The sequence below is a fragment of the Crocodylus porosus genome, unplaced genomic scaffold (genome assembly GCF_001723895.1).
Source record: "Crocodylus porosus isolate Cpor-Errol unplaced genomic scaffold, CroPor_comp1, whole genome shotgun sequence".
Taxonomy (NCBI): domain Eukaryota; kingdom Metazoa; phylum Chordata; order Crocodylia; family Crocodylidae; genus Crocodylus; species Crocodylus porosus.
The window spans coordinates 104438136-104461334 of record NW_017728918.1 but is presented as its reverse complement, the minus strand read 5'-3'; the positions used below and the strand labels follow the sequence as shown (position 1 = coordinate 104461334).

General features: G+C 41.6%; 1 protein-coding gene across 1 annotated transcript in view; it reads right to left on the bottom strand.

The window, feature by feature from the left end:
* Positions 1-23199, bottom strand: part of LAMA2 (laminin subunit alpha 2) — a 434604-nt gene that overhangs the window by 208286 nt on the left and 203119 nt on the right. Inside the window, exons 17-18 of the mRNA XM_019538207.1 lie at positions 17850-17963; positions 11442-11569 (exon numbers count right to left, since the gene is read on the bottom strand). Coding sequence (XP_019393752.1) covers positions 11442-11569; positions 17850-17963 — 242 coding nt within the window. The remainder of the gene's footprint in view (positions 1-11441; positions 11570-17849; positions 17964-23199) is intronic.

Sequence of the window (23199 nt, the reverse complement as noted above, 5' to 3'; positions counted from 1 at the left end):
GCTATTGTGAAAGGCAATGTTAGGACCTCAACTAGAATACTGTGTAGAATTCTGGTCACCCATGTTCAAGAAAGATGAAAAAAGTGCAGAGAAGAGCTGTTAGGATTATCAGGGTAATGGAGAGCCTGTCTTATCACAGGAGGCTGTCAAAGCTTGACTTCTTGCACCATGCAAAATGAAGGTTAAGAAAAGATACAGTCATTTTTGTACAGTAAAAGGGCAACATCAAGGAGGAATAGGTCAGTTTTAAGGTAACAACAAATGGATCTTATGGGCATAACAACAAATGGATACAAAATGGTTAACAAATAAACCAAGGATGGACAGTAGAAGAAGGTTTCTAACTGTCGGAGGCCACATGTTTCAAAACTGCATTTGAATAGCAAGCATTGTGGAAAAGAAACATAACTTTTAAGATGGAGCTTATTCAGACAATTTGAAGTGGTTGCCTGGTTAGCTCAGGCCTGGAATTAATGGCCCAGAAAGTCTCTTTCAGTTGTACAACCTACATTCCTATGATCTGCCTTGGGTTATTCTGATTCTATTAGGCATCCTCTAGACATTACATTTATGCCACAATTAACATGTTAGTCATGGCATACTTGGCAAAGGTGCTACATGTGCACGCAACTTAAGGTGCCATTTTATGGCAAACTAGACATAAAAATGTTCTACATAAAATGTAGAATATTGTTGTGGCTGGTTTGTATGACACATTAAATTAAATGTGAAGCAAGTCAGGGGCCAGAGCTGACAATCAGTTAATTGTCAGCTCCAGGCGATCACACCAGGGTCTTAAACCAGCCCCTGTGGGGCCTAGAGCTGGAGCCTACAATCAGCCGATAGTCAGTCCTTACCCAGACCTGCAGACACCCAGCTTTTGACTTGCCAATGCAGGGGGAGTTTGAGATCATGATCCTGGGCTCCTCCTACACTGGCAAGCAGAAAGTGCACAGTTAGTATCTGACCCCAATCCCAAAATTGTGCCACCTGCTATGCATATGTGGTATGGCAGGAGGTGCAATTGTTGGGATCCTTTGGAGTTTTTAAATGAACATGTTCAAGGGGCCTTACAGTTTAATTCTTCTGAAACACAATCTACCCATCACGAGACATACTAATTGTCTAACAGGAACAGGACAAAGCTCTTGTGGAAGGAGTGGGTACAGTTTGAAAGGGGAGGGGATAAATATAAACAGATGTTTCCAATAATTTGCACTATTTTGAACCATGCTTCAAACCCTCACTGAAATCTAGACAATGGGAGTCAATAATAATACATTAATTGCTTCAAAAATTACTTTTCACAGTTGAGGTTCCTATTGATGCCTACAAAATGGTATTTAGAGATTTGCTTTTGGGAACTGGCTTATATGTACAGTAGATTGCATTAGAATAATGGTCCAGGGGAACAGTAAGGATTCATTGATTTCTAAAAGCTTGTTTGTGACAAAGTTTCCTTCAAGGCCCACTGTGTCTGAAACCAGCAGACACACAGGCTGGAAATTAAAGACATGTACCACATTGTTCCATAACATGAACAATGTACCTAACAGAGATAAAGGACTCTGCAGCAATGCCAAACTGCAGGGCCCTTGGGATTTCCAGTTTTGGTAAACAAACCAAATTAGGAGGCCCAGTAAAAGCCTAAATTAGGATGTGTACATGTGATGGGTTTGTGAAACAAAGGAATATGCTGACAGGACAGAATGTGGACAGTATGATGACCACAGGAAAGCCAATCAACAATTCCTGGAGATGAATCTTTATCAGAGAAGAGAAAGAATACAAAAGAAAGGATTTCAGAGCAGCAAGGTATCCCTGGGAGTGGAACCCAAAACCACTATGGGCAGAGGAAACATCGCCAGCTCATCTCACCCACCCCCCTGGGGACGGGTGGGCATTGGACTTTAACCTCCAGGCTGCTGACATATGATGTTCAAGAGAGAACCTCTGGGTGAATCTCGCATACTGGCCAGACTTACCTTCCCTCTGTGATAGTTCTAGGACTGGTAGATATAGAATTGTTTGCATTATTCTTATCTGTTATCACTGCGTATCAATACAATTTGCCTATTACCAAATAGAGAGGTTGTGTTCGGTCTTTATGAGTCCCCCTGGAACAAGGTATCTGGATCATAAATCCAGTGCCAAGACCTGTAGCTATGAATTTGTAATTTACTTTATTAGTTGTATATTACTACTTTATATTCATAAGAATCTTGACCTGCATTGTGCAACACAGCAGCCATTTTATTCTCCGAGGTGATGTGGTCTTTGACAGAAGGGTGGAATACACTATGTACTCTTAGGAGATTGCATTTTCTTGTTATTTTTGTGGGTTTTTTAAGTCTACAGTTAAAGACACAACTAAAGAGCTGTGAAAACACAGATTTTGTCTTAATTTTTGAGAGCTAATTTGATCATAGTTCTGTATAGTGACATGGTATTAACCTGAAGCACTAAGATGTGGTACTGTAGCAACAATTATATAAAAGTAATAATTACTAAATCACTATTATTTAGTTTTGACTAAATAATAATAAATAATACATTGCCATTTTTAATGGTTGCAATAAATATATATAGGGTATTGTATAATTTGTACTTGTACATTGTGACTTAAAAATCAAGTCAAGTCCAAAGACAGTATGTGGGTGTATGTGAGGAATTCCAGATCACATTCCAAGGTATATAATGCATAATAGTGGGATATGATAATACAAGTATATTTGCTTGGGCCATGGCAACTTCATTACTCAGAAATGGTTAACTCAGAAACAGCCAAAATAAGTGATAATACAAGTTATTTTTATGCTGTAATTACCATTGTTGTTTATTATGGCAACACCATGGGCTCTCACAGGACTTAGGACTCCTATTGAGGTACTCTGTACAAATATGTAATGAGAGAGTTTTCTGTCCCTGCCTAAAGGCTTACAGTAGAAAATACTTTTTTAAAGAAATGTTTTTGTTTCACAGTTTTATTGATACCAGGTTCATATCCCTCCAGGAAAAAAACAAACTTCTTAGAAACTTCAAAAAATGATCCAACAGTCCCAGTTCATAGTTTTCCATTTTAAGACTCCACACCTTGGGAGCTACCAGGGATAGAAGCACTGTGCTTTATGAGGAATCGCCCCCTTCCAGTGGTACAGTACTCTTGCTTTTGGCCTTCACTGCCTTTACCTGTCATTATGCCAGGAGAAAATCCTTTTTTGCAGGGAAAATCTACATCTGGGAGGAATAAACTACACAGTTCTATGGTTGATGATTTTTAATAAATCAAAGTTATGTGAAGCTCCTCAAGGGTTTGGAATGTAAAATAAATGCCAACAGTGACAGGTTAGCGGGCAGAATGCAGGTAAGGCACTTAAGCATACATGATGTACATCATTTATAAGATGAATATCAACTCCATGTATATCACATAAATATTAGATATGTATAGATGCAGGCAGAATCGCCTAGTTACTGGACTAGTACTGGAGTATTGCCTAGTACTGGAGAAACCTTGGTTGTAGACATTACACTTAAATAGACCTAACTTAGGTTAGGTCAATCTGAGCACCAATCTGTACAGCTGTTTGGGGAGGTTAGTTCAGGTCTGTCCCAGGAGGCAAAGTAAGGCTGGGCACTCACTCATCAGCAGATCAAGATGAGATGCACGTGGGGAGGGAAGAGGAACCCACGTGGCTCGTTAGCTGCCTCTTTGTACAATTACAGCCAGCCAGTGATGTCAGTGTCAGACACCGGCTGGCAAAAATAAAAATGGCAGCCACAGCTACGGAGGGGGTGGATAGCCAGGAGACGGAGCTGCAGCTGACACCGGCAGCACAGCAGGCTCCACAAGCAGACCCTGGGGAGCCTGATAAGCAGGAGGTGACACTGGCTGGGGGGAGAGGGGCGCTCCGTTGAAGACCCCTGCTGAACATTGGAGTTGAGACCAGCTGGCCAAGTGGAGGACGAGCGGAAGTGGTACCTGAGAGCGCAGCAGAACCCAGGTGGGAGTGCCGGGATGATGGGGCACAGAGGATGACACGCCAAGAAGTGAAGACCCGGGGACAGCCCTGAAGGAGGTTGCAATCGAGGCAGGGATCGCTGCTGGGGCCTGGGGTGTGAAGTGATGGACTGGAGGTAGTCAGGGGAGTGACGAACAGAGCTATCCCTCCCCTTAATGGTCCAGGGACAGGGAATAGGTCACGGGTTAGTTTAGGTGTATTTGTTTTGTTTGGCTACCCTGAGCAATGGGGCAGAGGCAATAGGGATAACGACCCTGTGGCAGAGCCACAGGGAAGCCTCAGTAGAGTGCCACAGTGGGGAAGGTACCCCGTAGGAAGGGATCAAGGAGTGAAGGGGTGTAGGGGCTGGCCCGTGGGGCAAGCAGAACCTCTAGTCATTGGCTCCGGGATGTGAAGCGGTCCACTGAAGGTGGCATGAGGTTGGGGTGTAGGGGTGGTGGAGCTCTGTGAGCAACCATTGGGCACAGCCCAGGCCACCGAAGGACCCGTTAACTGACCCCACCTACTGAGGAACACCAAGACGTGGTAGGAGAGGACAGGGTTGGCAACACGGGAGGAGAGAACTACCTCGAGGACAAACCGGCCCGAAAGGGGCATGACATCTGCCAGTAGATCAAAAGCACCCAAAAGCGGGTGGTTGAGGCCCAGCAATCACATGGTGAAAAATAGATGTCCCAATCTAACTTAGTTCACCTGAGGAGATGAACTCACTTAGATTGGGAGTGGGTTAGCTTGATCTAATGAATGTCTCTACATGTTTGGAGTGTAGCCTCGGGGCCAGGAAAGACCAGTTCCTGACCCCAGCCCCAGGGCTGCATTCTTATTACTGCCTTCCCTGACCTTAACTGGGTTATTTTTAGCCCCCACCTCTGGAAGAATAACCCTTCCCCCCCACAGGTTCATCCTCCATAGACCCACCAAACCCTCACAAATCTGCCCACCACTCTGACTTACTTAGATCTGGTTCTTCACATGGGCCCCAGCGCCAGCAAATGTCTGCATAAGTGGCAGCCAATCTACAGTCATTCTGCTTAAAGCAAGTAATATGGTCATAGATCGAGTCCTGTGAATGTGTGTGCGTACCCATAGTCTCTCTTTGCTAACTTACCTCATCTATATAATGGAACTAATGATGCTTCCTAACCTCACAAAGGTATTTCAAAGATGTTACATAAAACATTATTAAGTGCTCATAGATAATACGCTGATGGGAATCCTTACAGCAAACATAAGAACCTGAAACGGAGATGTATCATATTAAATATAATCTGTTTCTTCAAATTTGCTCAGAAGTAACTTAAATAGGCATTATTTGTTTGTATCTGACACCTTCTATTAAACTAAACTAAGAGAGCTAGGAATGTCTAATTAATCACATAATTTGATAAGTAAAAGAGTCCTCAGTATAAGTAATGTATAATTTAGTCATTCACTAAGGACAAGTGGGACAAATCAAGTCACATCACACAAAAGTTGATGAAACTATATTTTACAAACTAAAAAAAGTGTGTAACTGTTATGCTTACACAGATTTGGTGCATCACTGCACATGATCTTTAAGATTTATGAACCAATTTTAGGTACATTAATCACTGAAGTAAATGCTACATGTCAATGTAGAGAGATATGATTCTCATCAGAGAAACAGATGAAGGAATTTTGCTGTTACTTTCTGAATGGTTGACGGAGGCTATCACGTGCACATCAAAAATGCTGTTAATTAAAGACCAATTAAACTGACATTACAGCAACATGATGAGAAATGCATACTTTAACGTACTTCATAGTACACACCAGTTTATTTCATGGTCTCATTTTTATTTTAATTTTAAATCATCATAAAACAGGTTACAGTTGGAGCTAATCTTTAAATTAAGAAAAATCTGAACTGTACAACTAGATACAACAAAGCTTGAGGGTGTTTATAGCCACTGTTTTGGTTCTTCCTATTTTAGAAATACAGGTCTACTGCAAAATTTGGATCCTGATTTGAATTTGGATTCCAAATACTTTATTTGGCCTCCCCAGTCCATAATGTTCAAATGGCACATTTACTTTAGGCCTGTATCTTTAAAAACCACTACATGGGAAAAAAAAGAGATTCCTTGATTCATTTGCAGGAAGAGAGCAATAACAGTTCGGAAGCCATCTGTTACAGGGCTGGCATCCCCAGGCATTTTGTCAGTGAAAACTAACCCCATTACAGGATTTGATTTAGGCCACTAGACATCTGCATGATATATAATACTGGTGTTATCTATCTAGTGCTCCAAGGGTTAACTGAGGACAGGGCTACACTCCAAAGTGTATTTCTAATGTAGGTCAGTCTCACATAGCTCACATACTTGGAAATTCCTCAGGCTGTTTCTGGAAAAGCTCCTGTTGGCAATCTGTTCATATCTGAGGATGAGTGTGGAGATGAGGATTAGCTACACAATTTAGAAGTAGCATAAGGAGTGATCAGAACTGTGATCAGCAATGCATAGCTGGAGGGAAACTCAAGATCACAAGATAATGTGAGAGTTTAATCTCAAGGGAGTCTAAAGGTGCCCTGAACAAATGGATAGGCTATGTAGATCCAGGATGCAAGGTAACCTTGTGGTATAGTGCATGTGAGCAAGAGGGAAAAGAATTTACTTACTGAAGTGGTAAGTACTAGGGGCCAGGCCAGAACTAGTGATTGCAGAGGGGTCAGTTCATAATTTACGTTGAACAGCATCAGCACTAGAACAGTGCTGTTGAAAATGCATGTTGCACACAGCATCTTCCATTCTGTAATGGAAACAGATGACCTGTATAATTTCATTTAAAAAAGAGTTGAAAATGTGGAACAACAACCCCACTGAAAATCAGAGCTAGACATGTATCCAAGAGAAAAACCTGGTTCAGCTGTGCCTTTGGCAGAGCCATTCAGGTGAAGCCTTCCTGCTAATACATGCTGCAAAGCCATGTCTCGTAGAGAAATAATTTATCCCTGAACACATCATCATCACCTTTATCTATTCAATATCAAAGCTGGTTGGAGACTGGTTTACAATCTTTTGATGCCAGTTTCCTAAAATGACAGTTTCCAGAAAGATAAACACACCCAAATAGTGCCTAGGAGAGATTAAAAGTACAGATGTAAACCTGGTGGAGAAGCTGTGAGTGAATGCCCTGAAGCAGATGCTGGAGAATGGACAATGGTCACCTCAAGGGCCAGACCTCTTGCTGCAGAGACAGCTCCCCAAGTGCAGTTGTGGAACAAATATGAGGCCCTGGCTGCACTGGAGGAGTGTGCAGAAGGGGAAAGTGCACTGGAGGGGCTTGCCACCATCACCAAGTGAGCTGAGGGCCAGCCAGGTAAACAGAAGAAGAGACACTGAATCATTGTTGTGGGCGACTCCTTGCTGAGAGGAACAGAGGGACCCATCTGTCATCCGGATCCCATGGCATGTGAGGTCTGCTGCCTTCCCAGAGCCAGGATCAGGGACATCACAGAAAGAATTCCTGAAATCATTTGGCCCTTCGACAACTATCACATGGTCCATCCATGTGGGAGCAAATGATGTGGCCAGGAGTAGTCCAGACCATCATGAATGACTACAGGGCTCTGGGGACCAGGCTTAGGAAGATGTGGTCACAGGTGGCATTCTCGTTGATCCTCTCAGTCAGCAGTCGCAGTAGGCATCACATCACCTGTGTAGGGGAAGTCAACCCGTGGCTCCAGAGTTGGTGTCATCGTGTGGGTTTTGGCTTCCTGGACCACAGTCTGCACTTCTGTGCAAGGGACCTCCTGGGATGCAACAGGATTCATCTCTCCACAGGTTCATTTCTTTTCTTACAGGTTGTCTGATCTCCTACATTGGGCTTTAAACTAAGTACGATGAGGGATGGGGAGGCAGGAGATGGAGAGAGTCTAGAACCTACAAACTGCAAGACACACAGCAGTACACCCCAGGTAGGTGCCAAGGGGCCCGTTGGGCATCAGAGTTGGAGGGCACCAAAGACACCATTTGGAGGGCTCAAGTGTCTCTATACTAATGCTAGGAGCATGGGGAACAAGCAGGAAGAACTTGCATTGCTGCTTGCAGATAATAACTTTGATTAGTGGGGCTAACGGAAACCTGGTGGGACCCTACCCATGACTGGGCAGTACACATTGAGGGCTACAGGTTGTACAGAAGGGACAGAAAGGAAAGGGCGTGGGGTCGCTCTCTATGTAAAGGAGCATTATACATCTACCCTAATCAAAGTAGGATCAGAGGAAGAAAAAGTTGAGGCATTGTGGGTTAGGATACATGGAGGTCATGGGTAAGGGAATTGGTGGTGGGGGTCTGCTACAGACCACCACACCAAGAGGAAAAGCTAGACTTGGAATTCTTGAAACAACTCTCAGAGGCCGTACAGTCTAGGGACATGGTTGTCATGCAGGACCTAAACTACCCTGACATCTGCTGAGAGGAGCAGCCAGCCAAATCTAAGTGTTCACATAAGTTCTTAACTTGTGTGCAGGACTGTCACCTAACGCAGGAAGTCCCACTAGGGGGAATGCCTCACTGGACTTGGTGTTGGCTATGGGGGAGGACCTTGTAGGGGAGCTGCAGTTTCGTGATCATCTTGGGGACAGTGACCACAATCAATCAAATTCACCATATGGTGTAGGGTGGGTAAGATATCTAGTAGGGTGGAAGTGCTTGACTTTAGGAAGGCTAACTTCCATGTTCTTAAGAGTCTAGTCAATGACACACTGCAGGAAAAGAGTATTGGTGAGATGGGAGTCCAGGAAGGGTAGTCATTCCTAAAGGAAGTGATCCTTTGGGGACAGAGGGAGACTATCCCAGTACGAGGGAAAAGGGGAAATGGAGCCAAAAAAAGTCCGTGGCTAAACAGGGAAATTCAGGGGAGCCTATGGGCAAAAAAGAAGGCATATAGGCAGTGGAATCAGGGGGGAGCCACCGAGGTGGAATATACCTACTTGGCCCGCACTTGCAGGGAGGCAGTTAGAAAGGCCAAAGCAACTACAGAGCTGAGGCCGGCAACACAAATTAAAGACAACAAAAAGGCTGTTTTTAGTTATGTAGGGAGTAAAAGGAAGGCGCAGGGTAGCACAGGACCCCTACTGAACAAGGAGGAGCAATTAGTGACAGAGAGGGGGGCGAGGCTGAGCTATTCAATGAGTTTTTTGCCTCAGCGTTCCTAAACAGGGGTCAAGATAAGTTTCCTAATGGGTTCTCTAGATGGGCATCAGAGGGACACCAGCCTACCAAGTGTCAACACTGACTCGGTGCAGTCATTTGGATGGACTGGATGTGTTCAAGTCAGCAGGCCTGGATGAGCCGCATCTGAAGATATTGAAGGAATTAGCTAGTGTCACAGCAGAACCACGGGAACAGCTGTTTGAGCACTTGTGACACTCGGGTCAGGACCTGGAGGACTGGAAAAGGGCCAATATGGTCCCTATTTTCAAGAAGGGGAGGAAGGAGGAACCGAGTAACTATAGGCCAGTTAGGCTCACCTCCATCCTTGGAAAGGTCTTTGAAAAAGATTGTGAAGGATCATATTTGTGGGAGTCCAGTGGGAAAAATAATGCAGCAGGGAAACCAGCATGGATTCGTAGCAGGTAGATCATGCCTGACCAGTCTGTTTTTGTTTTATGACAGGGTCACAAAATGTTTAGACATAGGAGTAGAGGTGGATGTTGTTTTCTTGGATTTTAGCAAGGTCTTCGAAATGGTATCTCATCCCATTCCCATAAATAAATTAAGAGGCTGTGACATAGATGTTTACATGGTCCAGTGGTTGGTAAAGAGAATGGTAGTAAATGGGTCGGTATTGACATGGAAGGATGTGGGTAGTGGGGTCCCACAGCGTTTGGTCCTTGGACATGAACTCTTCAATATCTTCATCAGTGACTTGGATGTGGGTGTGAAGTGTACTCTGTCCAAGTTTGCATACGATACTAAATTGTGGGGTGAAGTGTACACTCCAGAGGGTAGGGGACGATTGAAGGCAGACCTGGACAGGTTAGAGAAGTGGGCAGTACATGACAGGAAGCAGTACAACAAGGACAAGTGCAGAGTGCTGCATCTAGAGCACAAAAATATCCAGCACACCTACTGGCTGGGAAGTGACCCTCTCAGCAGCCCAGAAGCAGAAAGGGATCTTGGAGTCATAGTGGACTTAAGGTGAACATGAGTTGTCAGCGTGACAAAATCATCAGCAAAGCTAACTGCACTTTATCATGCATCAGCTGACAGGTGATCTTGTGGCCACCTACAAATTCATTAGGGGTACACAGCAAGGGTTTGGAGATGCTCTGTTCACAATCTGACAGAGCAGATTTGACTAGATATCAGGAAAAAACTTCTTCAAGGTAAGGGTGGCCAAAACTTGGAATGGGTTTCCAAGGGACCCCTACCTTGGGGGTCTTTAAGAGAAGCCTGGATAGGCATCTGGCTGGGGTCATCAGACCCCAGCACTCTTTCCTGCCTAGGCAGGGGGGTCACACTCGATGATCTGTTGAGCTCCCTTCCAACCATAGCATTTATGAATCTATGAATCTATGATCCATTTAATTCTAAATGCGATGGACACACAGAAAGCAAATTTCTAGTCAGATAATCTAGCATGAGGGTCTGAAAGAATTTTACTTGGATATAATATTAAGTGATTTTTTGGTTTGTGAACTTTCAAGGACATTGTGATGGATAAAGCTAATTTTTTTTTCATCCCATGCCATCTGCATAACTGCTTGCAGTTAAACGTCAGTGAGTGAACCTCTGAAGTTTCATCATTTTTACATGATTTATCTAAACAGTTCATAATAATTATAGTAGAATTTTTTAACTTTCAAGAGATACACCTTAATTCAATTAAGAAAATTCTGTTCTCTACACAAGATTTGGAATAAGTAACTACTATTTGATATTTGAGGTCTTATTGAAAAAATATACAAAATGAATTGCAGCCAGATTGGTAATCCAGCTAGTATACTCAAAACCAAAAAAAAAAAAAAAACCCTTCGAAAAATGTATGTGAATTCTGCAACTTCAGTTTTATAATCTGGTAGACAGATATTGTGTATGTGTGGACAAGACTAAGAAAGGCACCTATAATAAAAAAGAAATATTAGTTGGCAGTGACAACAGAGGACTAGAAGTCAATATTTCTTGGTAGTATACCTGGCCCTGATCTTGAGCTTTGTTACTTAAGTTATTCATCTTTTTTGTGCCACTGTTCTGGTGGCAAAACAGGAATCTACTTACCTTTTGCTGTGTATTTATCACCTAATGCTCATAAAAACATATTATTTAAAAAATAAAGCATGCTTTGAGATCGATCCTCTAACATCAGTGAAAAAGAAAACTGTTTATAAAAGTAACACAATTTATCAAATGTAAAATGAAAATGCTGTTATATGGGAAATATGTATCTTACTTGTTCGATGGTATATTTAATGGACAGGCACACAACTGGCAGTCTTCAATTGTCCCTTTAGTAGGATCTCCATAGAAACCAGGAAGACATCTGTTACAGTAAGGGCCACTGGTGTTGTGCTTGCAGTCCTGAACAAAAGAGGGGAAGTACATATCATTCCCATATCAGGTACAGAAAATGGGGATGGTCATTTTGCCCATCCTCCAACCAGTTCAGGAATGCTAGGATATTCTAGGAAAACACTTCCATATGGCAGTCTTTAGATTGTTTCAAGGGCACAACCAATGTTGTTTTCTTTCTGGAGTAATTTCTCGAACAAGACTAGAAGGCTATTTAACACTGAACCTTTATCTTTGTAACATACAATTACATTTTGGAGTTTAATTCTGTTATATTTTAAAGGCACCTAACCCACTTAGTACTGTGAATATGTTTACTGTTGTCTGTTGTAAGGCTACAGTATGCTCTTGAGAAACAATGGCAGGGTTCAGGTACTCATCTCGGATATACAGTACACACTATACCAGCCAGTCACTGGAAAATAACTAATGGTTTTTATAAGAGACTAAGCAGATAATAGGCCAGATCCTGAGTTTGGGATTTAACAGTTGATATCAAAAGACCTCAGTGTTCAGGTGTAAATAAAGCCTGCATTAAGGTTGTAGGCCAAATCAGACCTAGGATATGGATTAATTCATCTAAATACTTCATGTGAATAGATATTTCTGAATAGATATTTTCTGAAACTGTGATTTAATTAAATATTTCCAAAGTACATTTTAAAAAGTTTGCTCATTTGCAGAGAAAATGGCATTGTCGTTTGATATGCATATGTTATGATTTACATTTTAGAGTGGCATTGCCTGAAATATATTACCTTTCTGTTTATGATACTTCCTAGTCAATGGCACTGTAGAGTCAAAATCACCTGTCGTTACAGATGTCTGTCTACTTCAGGAGGTTGGATTTTATTGCCTGTATGTGCAGTGACTGTGCCTTTGAAATGAAAGCATCAGTCAAGGCAATGTTTATAAATTTCTAGAAACTTACATTGGAAATTAATGCCAGGCACTGAGACACTTGCAGCTACCTAATTTTATGGATAGGGCCTTCAAGAATCTTTTAAAGGAAATCCACAGTAATATGATTTTTGCTTTAAGTACTAATGTTCAAAATTAATCAATAAGATACACAAAGTAACTAGGAACATTTGTACTTTCAGAAAGCATTGTAACAAAACTGATTTCAATATATTCCTCATAAAAGAAAACATACTATTTTACATCATACAGTTTACTTGTAAATTAAATGAAAACAAACCTGGCATCTTTCTTTGCCTTACATTTGACAGCTAGTCTAACTCTATCCCAAATACACAATTGGTCCAATAAAAGATATCGCCATAAGAAATTCCTGCCTTTTGGACACTTTCAACTTACTGTGGAACTACCTAAATAGCTCTGCAGTAAAGCATGTCTGTCTACATGTGTGGAGCTATTAGACCAGAGTAAACTCATTAACTCCACCATAGGTTAGTACTCTCCTACAGTTGACTTATTTTCTCCACCGCAACACGTACATAGAGAGTGACTGGAGCTAGCTCGGGTACAAGGGCGCTACAGTGTGGGGTTGTCTGCTGGCTAGCCCCATATTATAGCAACCTTGTGCCCCAGTCAGCCTCTCTGCAGCATGTTGAACTGGGGTGGAGAAGCTCCACGCTGGTAGGCTGACCCCCAGAGCCATGCCAACTGGGGCTGTGCCACCCTGGCTCAACATTTGGGGTCAGGAAGGAATTTTACCCCATGGTCAGATTGGTATGGAAAGTAGGGATTTTTAACTCTCTCTGCAGTGGAGAGTGCATCCCTCTTCCTTAGATCTTTTGAGCATATTTTAACAGCAGCAGCAGGACACTCTCCACCATTGTGCCATAGGTTAGCCTGTGGATCAGAGTTGATTGTGTAGTTTTAGTAAGAGGTTAGACAAAATTTTTTATGAGATGGTTTAAATAGGGGTGGTCCTGCCTCAGGCACGGGGGTGGACTAAATTAGTGTTTCTCAGCCTTTTTTGTACGAGGACCCATTTGTAAACATTGATGGCCAGTCCTGACCCAGTAAATAGTTTAAGCAGAAAACACACAAGTATTTTGGCCTCAAATTACTTATTGCACACTACAAGTTGAAGCAGTCTTAATTTTAAAGACAAAATCAACAGCAACAGGAAACAATATTAACATGTGGCCCTCCATTACACTCAAGTGGCATTCATCATTGTGTATTCTGCACAATGCAAATTTCCGGTACCCCTTGCTCCTGACTCAAAGCCCCTGGCCCTATTGGTGTCCCTCATTCCTGACTTGCAGCCCCCTGGCCCTGCCAATGCCCTTTACTCCTGACCTACAGCTAACTGGCCCTGCCCCTCATTCCTGAGCCACAGTCCCCTGCCGCCCTAGGCCATGCTGGTGCCCCTCTCTCCCAACTCACAGCTTCCTATCCCCCCAGCCCTTCGGAGGGGGGCGGCAGGGAGGGAGGCAGCTGTCCTCATTCTACCTGGGCCAAAGCACAATTGTTGCAGTGGCTTTGATTCATAAAGGTGGCAGTGGAGTGAGTCTGGCCTCGGCACAGCCTGGAGGGAGGAGAGGGGCTGGGGCTCCCACACCATATCAGTTAGCCTAACCATGCCCCCCACCCTCAGCAGTATCTCGTGGCCGCCCCACCCCTGTGAGCATGGGCACTGGGCCTGGTGCAGCTCCCCATTGCCCCCAAAGCGTCTCCCCACCCACCTCTCCACTGGAGGGGTAGATACCACCCCCCTGAAACCCTTACCCTGCCGCAGTCCCAGCACCCAAACATCTTCCTCTAGCTCCAGCATGTACCCTCCCTACCTCACAAACCCATCCTTTCCAGACACCCTTCCCCCCAACACATGAGTGCTCCCCCCCACAGCTCCCCAGAGAGTCCCCATACCTTAGTCTTCCAATCCCCACTCCCCACAGACTTACAAGCATCCAGCTGCCAGGGGTGCTCCCACCACCCTGTCTGACTGTATGCCAGCCACATGCATGTGCACAGGCAGATACATTTGGCACCCCTTACCTTCAATCACCCCAAAAGCTCCTTGTAGGCTGGAAGGCCATAAGCTTGCAAAGGTAAACTTGTGCTTTCCCACATTTTTCTGTGACTAGTCACAACCCTTTCAAATATTCTTGCGACCCACTTTTGGGTTGTAACCCATGGGTTGAGAAACAGTGGACTAGATGACCTTCAGACCCGCTTTTCTATGATTCTACAAGTCTTTGAAATCTTGAATTCATCATAATCATGGAAAACGGAAGACAGAATAAAAGCCTGCCTGCTTGACTTCTCTGACAGTTGATGGTACATGAAAAATGGAGTATGAATGGAGACTTACTATCACTGGTGTTGGAACAGAAATGTATTTTGCCCTTGTGTCACTGGCTGCAGCGGAAAGGGGAGACTCAGCCCCAGAAAGAACCTTGCTGTACTCTATCACAGGAAGGCATGGAAATTCATGCTTTAAAACAATACTAGTGAGAGGACATGCTTAATTAACATATCCTTGGCCATCAGGACAAATGCACTTTCCAGCCAACTGTTGACTTTGAGTACAGATGAGAATTGCCTTCTCCTTTTCTACATTTATTAAAAGGAAGGATGCTGAGACAGCTCCCCCTCATGATTGTCCATCTGCTACCAGTCTTACACTGATTTTGCAAAGCTAACACTTATAAAATTTTTGTGGTGATTTCCATGCCAGAAATGAGTAGAAGTGCACAATGCCCACTAGCTTAAAAGCACTTGCTTCCTGCTAGGTCTTGTCCAAATGGTGTAGGCTCCCCATTTACATGAATGAGTGAAACAAAATGAAGACCAAGTCCCCAAAGGTTCCTATTACCAGTTTTGATACCTTAGAAAAAAGATCTTCTGGGATCCATTTCCCATCAGATTAGTGATAGACTGCAGTGAATGTTAACAGCATGAAAAGCTTTTGTTCTTCACAAGGACTAGATTTAACCAACCTCCTAATGCTGTACTAACTGTGAATGTGTAATACTACAAAAAAGGATTTCTGCATGGTTAGAACTTGCACTGTGTACCAAAGCAGTTATCATGTATATCACAATGGTAATGAGAATGATGTCTCACACAGCTCTCTATATGGCTGTTCTAGGGATCAAAGGGCTTTGCAGGTTATTGTACAATCTGCATTAGAAATAAGCTTTTTATACAGGCCTATGCCAGAGCAGATGATCTGAGCTTTTATCATGAGTCAAAAACATATTTCAGCTGCTTTTCAACTGCATTTCAAAGCCAAGGAAGAGTAAAAAGAGTATCATATCAGTAAATTAGGTGCCTAAATTGTCTGTTGTATTACTGAAAAAACACCATGAATAATAATAAGGAGGCCAAAAGGCTGCGTAAATCTCAATAGAAAGAATGCCTTTGATGTGAAACATTTCTCTTTTTCAGCATTCAGACTTCTCCCTCCTTCACTTCAAAGCCTTATGATCCAAAATGAATAGCAGCATTTAACAGCCTGCATGGATAGTAACCAATCTAACTTCACTCACGGTGCACTTAATGTGACTTACAAGGAAACCCCAAACAGATTATTGAGCATTTCTGTTCTACTTTTCTCTACAGGATGACACAGTGTAAGCTCAGACAGCACAGTATTGAATACAGAATAAATGCTTGATAATGTTGTAAGATTATATAGATGTTGCACATTACACTTTTCAACTGTATATAGTTTAAGTCTGTTTCACTTCTGTCTGACCCCGTTAGAAGATATAGGAAGAGCTTTACTCATCTGTCACTGATTCACTGGTGATCATCAGCTTAATAGTGAACAATCACTTGACTACACAGCCCTACAACCCCCTGTCACTCCCCGTAATGGAGTGGGAATAAATGAGAGAGAGATCTTCCAGGTTTGGGGACAAATAACACACACAAAGAAGGTAATGAACTATTGTAGCTGAGCAAGTGGCTCTCAAATTTCATCTGGCCATGTACCTCTAAACAAAATAGCCCTGAGCTGCTGATTTACCTTTTGGGGCCTACCATCCAGCCTTTCCTTTTTTTTCTTGCTAACTGGTTTTATCTCATATTGATGTCACAGACACTGTGGCTGGAAAGTACAATCAGTAATGTAATAAATTGTCTCTATCTTTGTAAGGAAAGACAAATCCATATTAGCCTAGTGATGATTTTTTTTCCATTGGATATAGAGGAAAGAATTAAAAATGTGACTGTCATGAGGGCATTTTTTTCCTCAGTACGACTTTAAAAAACATAGAGTATAATTAAACTGAGAATCATTGTAGGTTTCTATTCATGAAAAAGCAATTTGAAAAATCCACTGATCCACAAATTAAGGACATCTTGTTTTGTACTGCAATGCAATTAAACATCTTGTATGGGGAAAAACAGAAAGACCAATGATAATTCTAAATACCAAATTATACTGTAAGAACCCTGAATTTTCACTTTGCAGTTTTCCCAGCAGCTTTTTCTTAAGGAAATAAAAAGGAACATTTAGAAACATACAATACAGAGTCTGCTTGAAATTCTGCAGGGAAATGAGAGTATGATATCCCACTAAATTGGCACTGGCTCAAATTGTGTTTCTGCAAGACTAATGAAATGAGAAATGTTGTTTCAAGCTTCATGCCATGTCAGACAATATAAAACTAAAATGCCCTTGAGTTAATCAGAACAGTCTATTCAGCATAATTCACTCATTCCAAACGGCTACTGAGCTGGTTGGAAATAGCAGTGTACTGGTAGGCTTGTTCTGGATAATAGTATGGACTTAATTGCTGAATTAGGAGGTAGCTAGAGTGAAGTATATATGCTTTCTATAAGAAAAATGCTTGTTTCTATTTAAAACCAAACGATACACCTTGAATGAAAAAAAAGTCCTGATTTATTAAGCATCTTTTCGAGGCTTCCTAGAAAGGTAGAAGAAAGCCAACAATACCTTGCTGTTGCAGGGAAATAGAATTACGAAGTTGCGTACTATAGGCAATAAATAAACACCCAGCAGGAGACAGAGACGGGAAGAGGAAAGAAATCTTCCTGGAAGACATACTGATATCCTTTGCTGCCTTTTCAACATGTCATGTATTATCTTGTTGATCTGATTTCAATACTTCACACCAACATGAATAAATACTTCTTTCAGTTTATTTGCAGAAGCTACTTTATCCTGATACAAGGGTATTCTTAACTTCAGAAGCGGTTCAATATAAAGATCTCTTCTGTCAAATCACTGCTTCTTTTTCTAGACTACTTGTGGTCCCAAAGGTGGCTAATTCAATTGCACTGGTATATTGAACTGATCTTGGCAACATTAATCAAGTTTCCCATGGGCAGTGAGACTTACCAGGCATTTTCCAGTGATATCATCACAGAACTCCGCATGGTCAAAACATGTACACGGCTCACAGATTCCACCAAAAATAGTGCCATTTACTCGCCGATGCCTAGGCCAGCAAGACTGCAAGAAATACCACACATTTGTCAGATAGTGAGGCAATATATTTTATTCTTTTAAATAAAAAGTGTTGAAGTTGGCAGATTCACTGAGAAAATGTACTTGTTAAATGGCGAAAAAATACTGAAACTTAGAGAGCTATTCGTCCTGGTACTGTGGCTTTGCACTGACCTTAGATTTATTGGCAGGTGTAGGATTAGAGGAAGCTTTAACTTGATCTTTCTTCTGAAATGGTAAAATAAAGCAAAGAAATGAAGAACTGAACTATGATAGAGCCAAAGCAAGAGGTGCAGATTGAAAAATAGCCAGGAGACAAACTGCTGAAAGACAGAGAAGGAAAAACAAAACAAAATGAAAAACCTAACCAAGGGGACCATATTGAAAAATTCAGCTGTAAACAACAATTACAATATAATTTAGTCTTTCTTGAACAAGACGTTGCATTAAATTAAAATCTGGTTTTAAAACAAAGTAGGCCTTTTTATTTAGGCATTTTTACTATATATGTGTAATATTTTCCCTTTAAAGGGAACTTCTGAAATGATTAAAAATGTAGATACAATATTAAATACATACTTAGATTAACCTGAGCAAAGGTGACACCTTACAACAGTGATCCATCTACAAGAATTCTGCTTTTTCTTTGTTAATAGCAAAACAACAGGGACCAGTCTTCCTTACAATATAGGTATTGAAGAAAAGTCTTTAGAGTTTTCACAACTGCCTTCCCCTCTAAGGTTGTTCACGTGGTCCAAGAATGTTGCACCATAAGTGGCACATGGCATGCTGTCCCAATCGTTGCACATGATGGGGTGGTCCTTACGTTATAGAGATCAATTTATCAATTTAACAATGTTTTCCAAACAACCTACAGGTAACAAGTGATACCATTTCCCCTTTTAAGGGATGTTGCTTTCTTATAGGCATGGACCTGTATTATGAGATAACTTTGAAGATTAATTAAAAAAAAAAAAAAGAACCACTTTGAGAAAAGACATTTAGTTGTTGCTTTTTTGTTTTTGCTAGGTATTTTTCATGAAGACATACAGGAAGATGTCAAATTCATAAGAGAAAAAGCCTTAAACAGAAATGTACTTTTTTTTGCCTATTGTGTAGAAAATATAAATAAGTGCCTAAAAAGTCTCTGTGGGTGCGTCCACATGAGACGCCCACTGCTCAGTTGTTACTGCACAATCATTTAGTCCTTGCACAACCAAGTACTAAATGACTGCACAGTAACTGGCCTTACTGTACAGAAGCATCTTGGCATAGTTGCCTAGTGATGCTTACAGTGCAGTAGCTCATTACTACTGTGCAGGAGCTCTTACTACTGCACAGTAGCATTGTATCATGGTTCTTGACCGGCAATGCTACTGCACAGTAGTAATGAGCTACTGTGCAGTATTAATAAGCTACCATGCAGTAACCGTCTCATGTTGACACAGCCTATATGTTCAAATCTTTTCTCCTCTCTGTACACACAGATATTTTTTTTCCTAGAAACAATTAATATTATAACACAGGCATTTGTATAAGTGCCATGTTGCATGATTTTAGGCTGAGATTTTACTCAAGGGCCTAGATGCCTATTCCCATCCTGATTTAGTGGGGTATAACATTAAGGTTATTTCTCTGATGGGGATGAGATTTAAAGAAAGGAAATAAGATTAGTTTCACAGGGAGCAAGCATATTCCCAGATAGTTATGGAAGCAAAAACAAAACACAAGAGACATAGGCAGATCTAGTGGAGAACAGGTGGTATGGTGTATCATCACATACAACACAAAATATATTTTTCTCCAAATAAAAGGAAACTAAAAGCTTTACTAAAAAGCTAGGGGCATAGCTATTACTCAGTAAAAGATTGAACCATACACAATTATAACTTTATTGGAATGTGCATTTATTTGCTATATCATATATTTTGCACAACAAACTAGACAAAAATACTCAAAAGATATTGTTTTTTTAGTCCTGTAGTCATTAGAATTAAAGGTACATCTCTTTTTCAGATTCATAAGACAAAATCTAGCTTTTCTAAATACCTTGAAAATGCATCCAATGCTTCACTGAAAGTTATTTACTCACCTGAGTTAATACTTACCTGAAGGAGCATACAGACATTATACCTAGGTTGGTCTCAGTAAATATAGACTGATCTAAACTTATAATTGTACAGATATACACACAGACTGGTCTACAATGGCACAAGCAATTTAGAATAGATTGTGTCCAAGGTACATGAAATCAAGACTGATTCAGGCCAGAGCGATCTATTGAACATCTGTACTGTTCCCCTATTGAATCAAGTTACATAGCTGTTCTCCAGCATCCCAGTGTGCTTTGTGGCCACCCCCCAGTTCTCCCTGGTGGGGAAGCATGCTTGCAACTTAACCTGCACTAGGATTCTCTGGCCAAGTACCCAGCAGACCCTGTCCCCAGGCTGTCCTAGAACCAAGTGACAGCTGGTGGGGGGAAATGTGGTAGCTGTGTCCCCTGTACAGGCCCTGGGATCCAGGCCCTGGAGTCCCTGGATCATGCCTTCACACCCCCAATACCTCATCATGGAGCACCCCACAACCTACACTCACGTCCCAAGACTGAGCCCAGAAGCTCTGCACTCAGGAACAATCCCATGGACCTTGGCCCTGGCCCTTGAGCACACAGTTAGGGACCCCCACACCTTCAAGCCCGCACCTTCAGACTCTGGCACAGCCCCATGGATCCCACATCTCAGTGGCCAGACCCAGGCACCTTGCAACCCATATCCCTGCATGGTCACTCCCACACGCCCCGAGCAAGAGCCAGTGTGGACAGTTCACTACTAGGACAGGGTGGGAGGGGTAGAACCTCAGGACTGAGCTGGCATGAGTGTGATCCTGTCACCTCCATGGCTTGGCCACTGTTGGTAGGTACAGGGGCTATGTGCACCTGGTGTGCTGCCAACGTTTTTTTAGCCTGCAGGTTCTGGAGCATTTCGTTCTTCTTATCCATTATTGGAGTTCAGTGGGATTGGATAACTTCTAATGGAACAAATATCAATCCAGACCTCTAACCAGACACTGTGTAAGTAAATGAGCTGGAAAGTACCTTATGTCATCTATCTCAATACTTATTATTATTTATTTTCCGCATTTCTACAGCATTTGGAGCTCAAGTCAACTGCCACAGGTTGAAAATGTTATAAATATATACACACAGGACATCACCTTTTCAGAACAGGATATTAAAAAAAGAAAATTTAGCACCTTATCAGTAAATGTATAGATGCCTGAGGTTTGAGGAAACAGAATTTTGGCAGTGTAACCCAGAAATCAAGAGTTTAACCATTTCTAATATTTCTAATAATGTCATTTATCTATCCCTAATCTCAAGTACTATTGTCTGTGGGAGATTCCAGACCTCACAGATTCTCCCTCCCCAATCCTTATAAGAATTAAAGTCATCTTGTTATGGGCTTGAATCAGCACCTTGTGATTTTTGTGACAAATCAAAACCAGCCAACAGTAACACTTTGAATTTCCAGTACAGAATGCTCAAAAGATGGAAATTGCATAAAGGAATACAAGGAAATCATGCTCTTCTTGCTGACATTCAGTATAAAATTAAAAGGCTAAATTTCTTGAAAAGAATCCTCTACAGTATGTTATTCTCTTAGCCCAAAGTCTCCAATCATGCAACTGAGAGCACAGAAGCTTGGATCCTGCATCCACACAGAATCCTATCAATTATACTACTGTGATCTTCACTGTTAATTGTAGGATCTGGGCTTTAATGTGTATCAGATCCATGGGAAATGTTATAAACTGGTGGTAATTGTGAATCATTTGACCAAAATAAACAAGGGTATCTGACTTTCTGGAGGTCTGGTTGTAACATCCTGGATGATGTGGAGATCAGAAAATTTGAAACAATCAAGATGAGAAATGGGCAAAAGGTTGGAGAGGGAATTTTAGCAGCATCAAGGTAGATAAGAATTGTACCATGTTCTAAGGTGGCAATAGTCAGATTTAGAGACGGTTGAAGACATGGGACAACTAAAATTTCTGGCTTGGAGATCAAAGTTAAAATCTGAATTAGGAAGAATAATAGAGAAGTCAACACATGACTGGGCCTTCTCAAGTAATTGTATCTACTCCAAAAAGCTGCATCTAAGTTATATTTTCATCTGATTGTGTTCACATCTGTATGATTTTGATACGAATCTCCACAAATTCCTTTAGGTCTTCTTTCTAGATTAGTATTTCTAGCCCCAGCAACACACAAAAGCATTTGGCATGAAATGAGACTCTAAGCCCTAAATATCATATATAAGCATGGGATGCTTTAAAGAAAAAGAGAACTGACAAGGAAACGCCTAGAGTGTCTGTGTAAATGGCACATTGTTTGTAGTGTTGTGAAGCAGAGCGTCTTGGTGCTTGAAACCACTTCCTTAGAGGCATAGCTTTTGAAGAATGTTATGTTCCTTACCTACCTCAAGCCATGTTCTTTATAAGTCAGTTAAGCATATGTGTAGTTATGTGCACACACAATGCACATATGTTAGTGAATCTGTGTGAATATGTTCACATTTTGAATGCATGATTACATTAAACTTATAACCTTCAACAACAACAGGAACAAAAGGAAAACCATAAATAGCAATACACAAAAACACTGAAGGACAAAAGGAGAGTTTCAATAACAGCAATGCTAGTAATCCAGTTCACTCAACACAAGCTATATAATTGCCATTTTCCTTCTAGTATTCAAACACAGCACATGTTTCACATGTATGAATCAGTGAACAGTATCTCTACATCCATCATTGGTAAAATAAATAAAAAAGCTGAAGAGCCAACAGAACCTCTTTCCTTTGTTTTTGGAAAAATGCCTTTCCTCCATAATGTAATGTGCAGATTATTGGGCTTTGAACTATTTTCAAATATTGAACAACATCCTAAGAGCCTCCTGAGCATTCCAGCACTACTTTAAGATGATGAGGCACCTCAGACTATCATATATTCATCTACAAGCAGGGCTGGATGGGCCCTCAAGGGACCATTTAATCCAGTTTCCTGCCTGACAATATCAAATGGTCACAGAACCAGTAATGTATAGGATCCTGCCTCTCTTCTTAGATTTCATAGATTTCATAGACATCAGGGCTGGAAGGGACCTCAGGAGATCATCGAGTCCAGCCCCCTGCCCAAAGGGCAGGAAGTCAGCTGGGGTCATAGGATCCCAGCAAGATAAGCA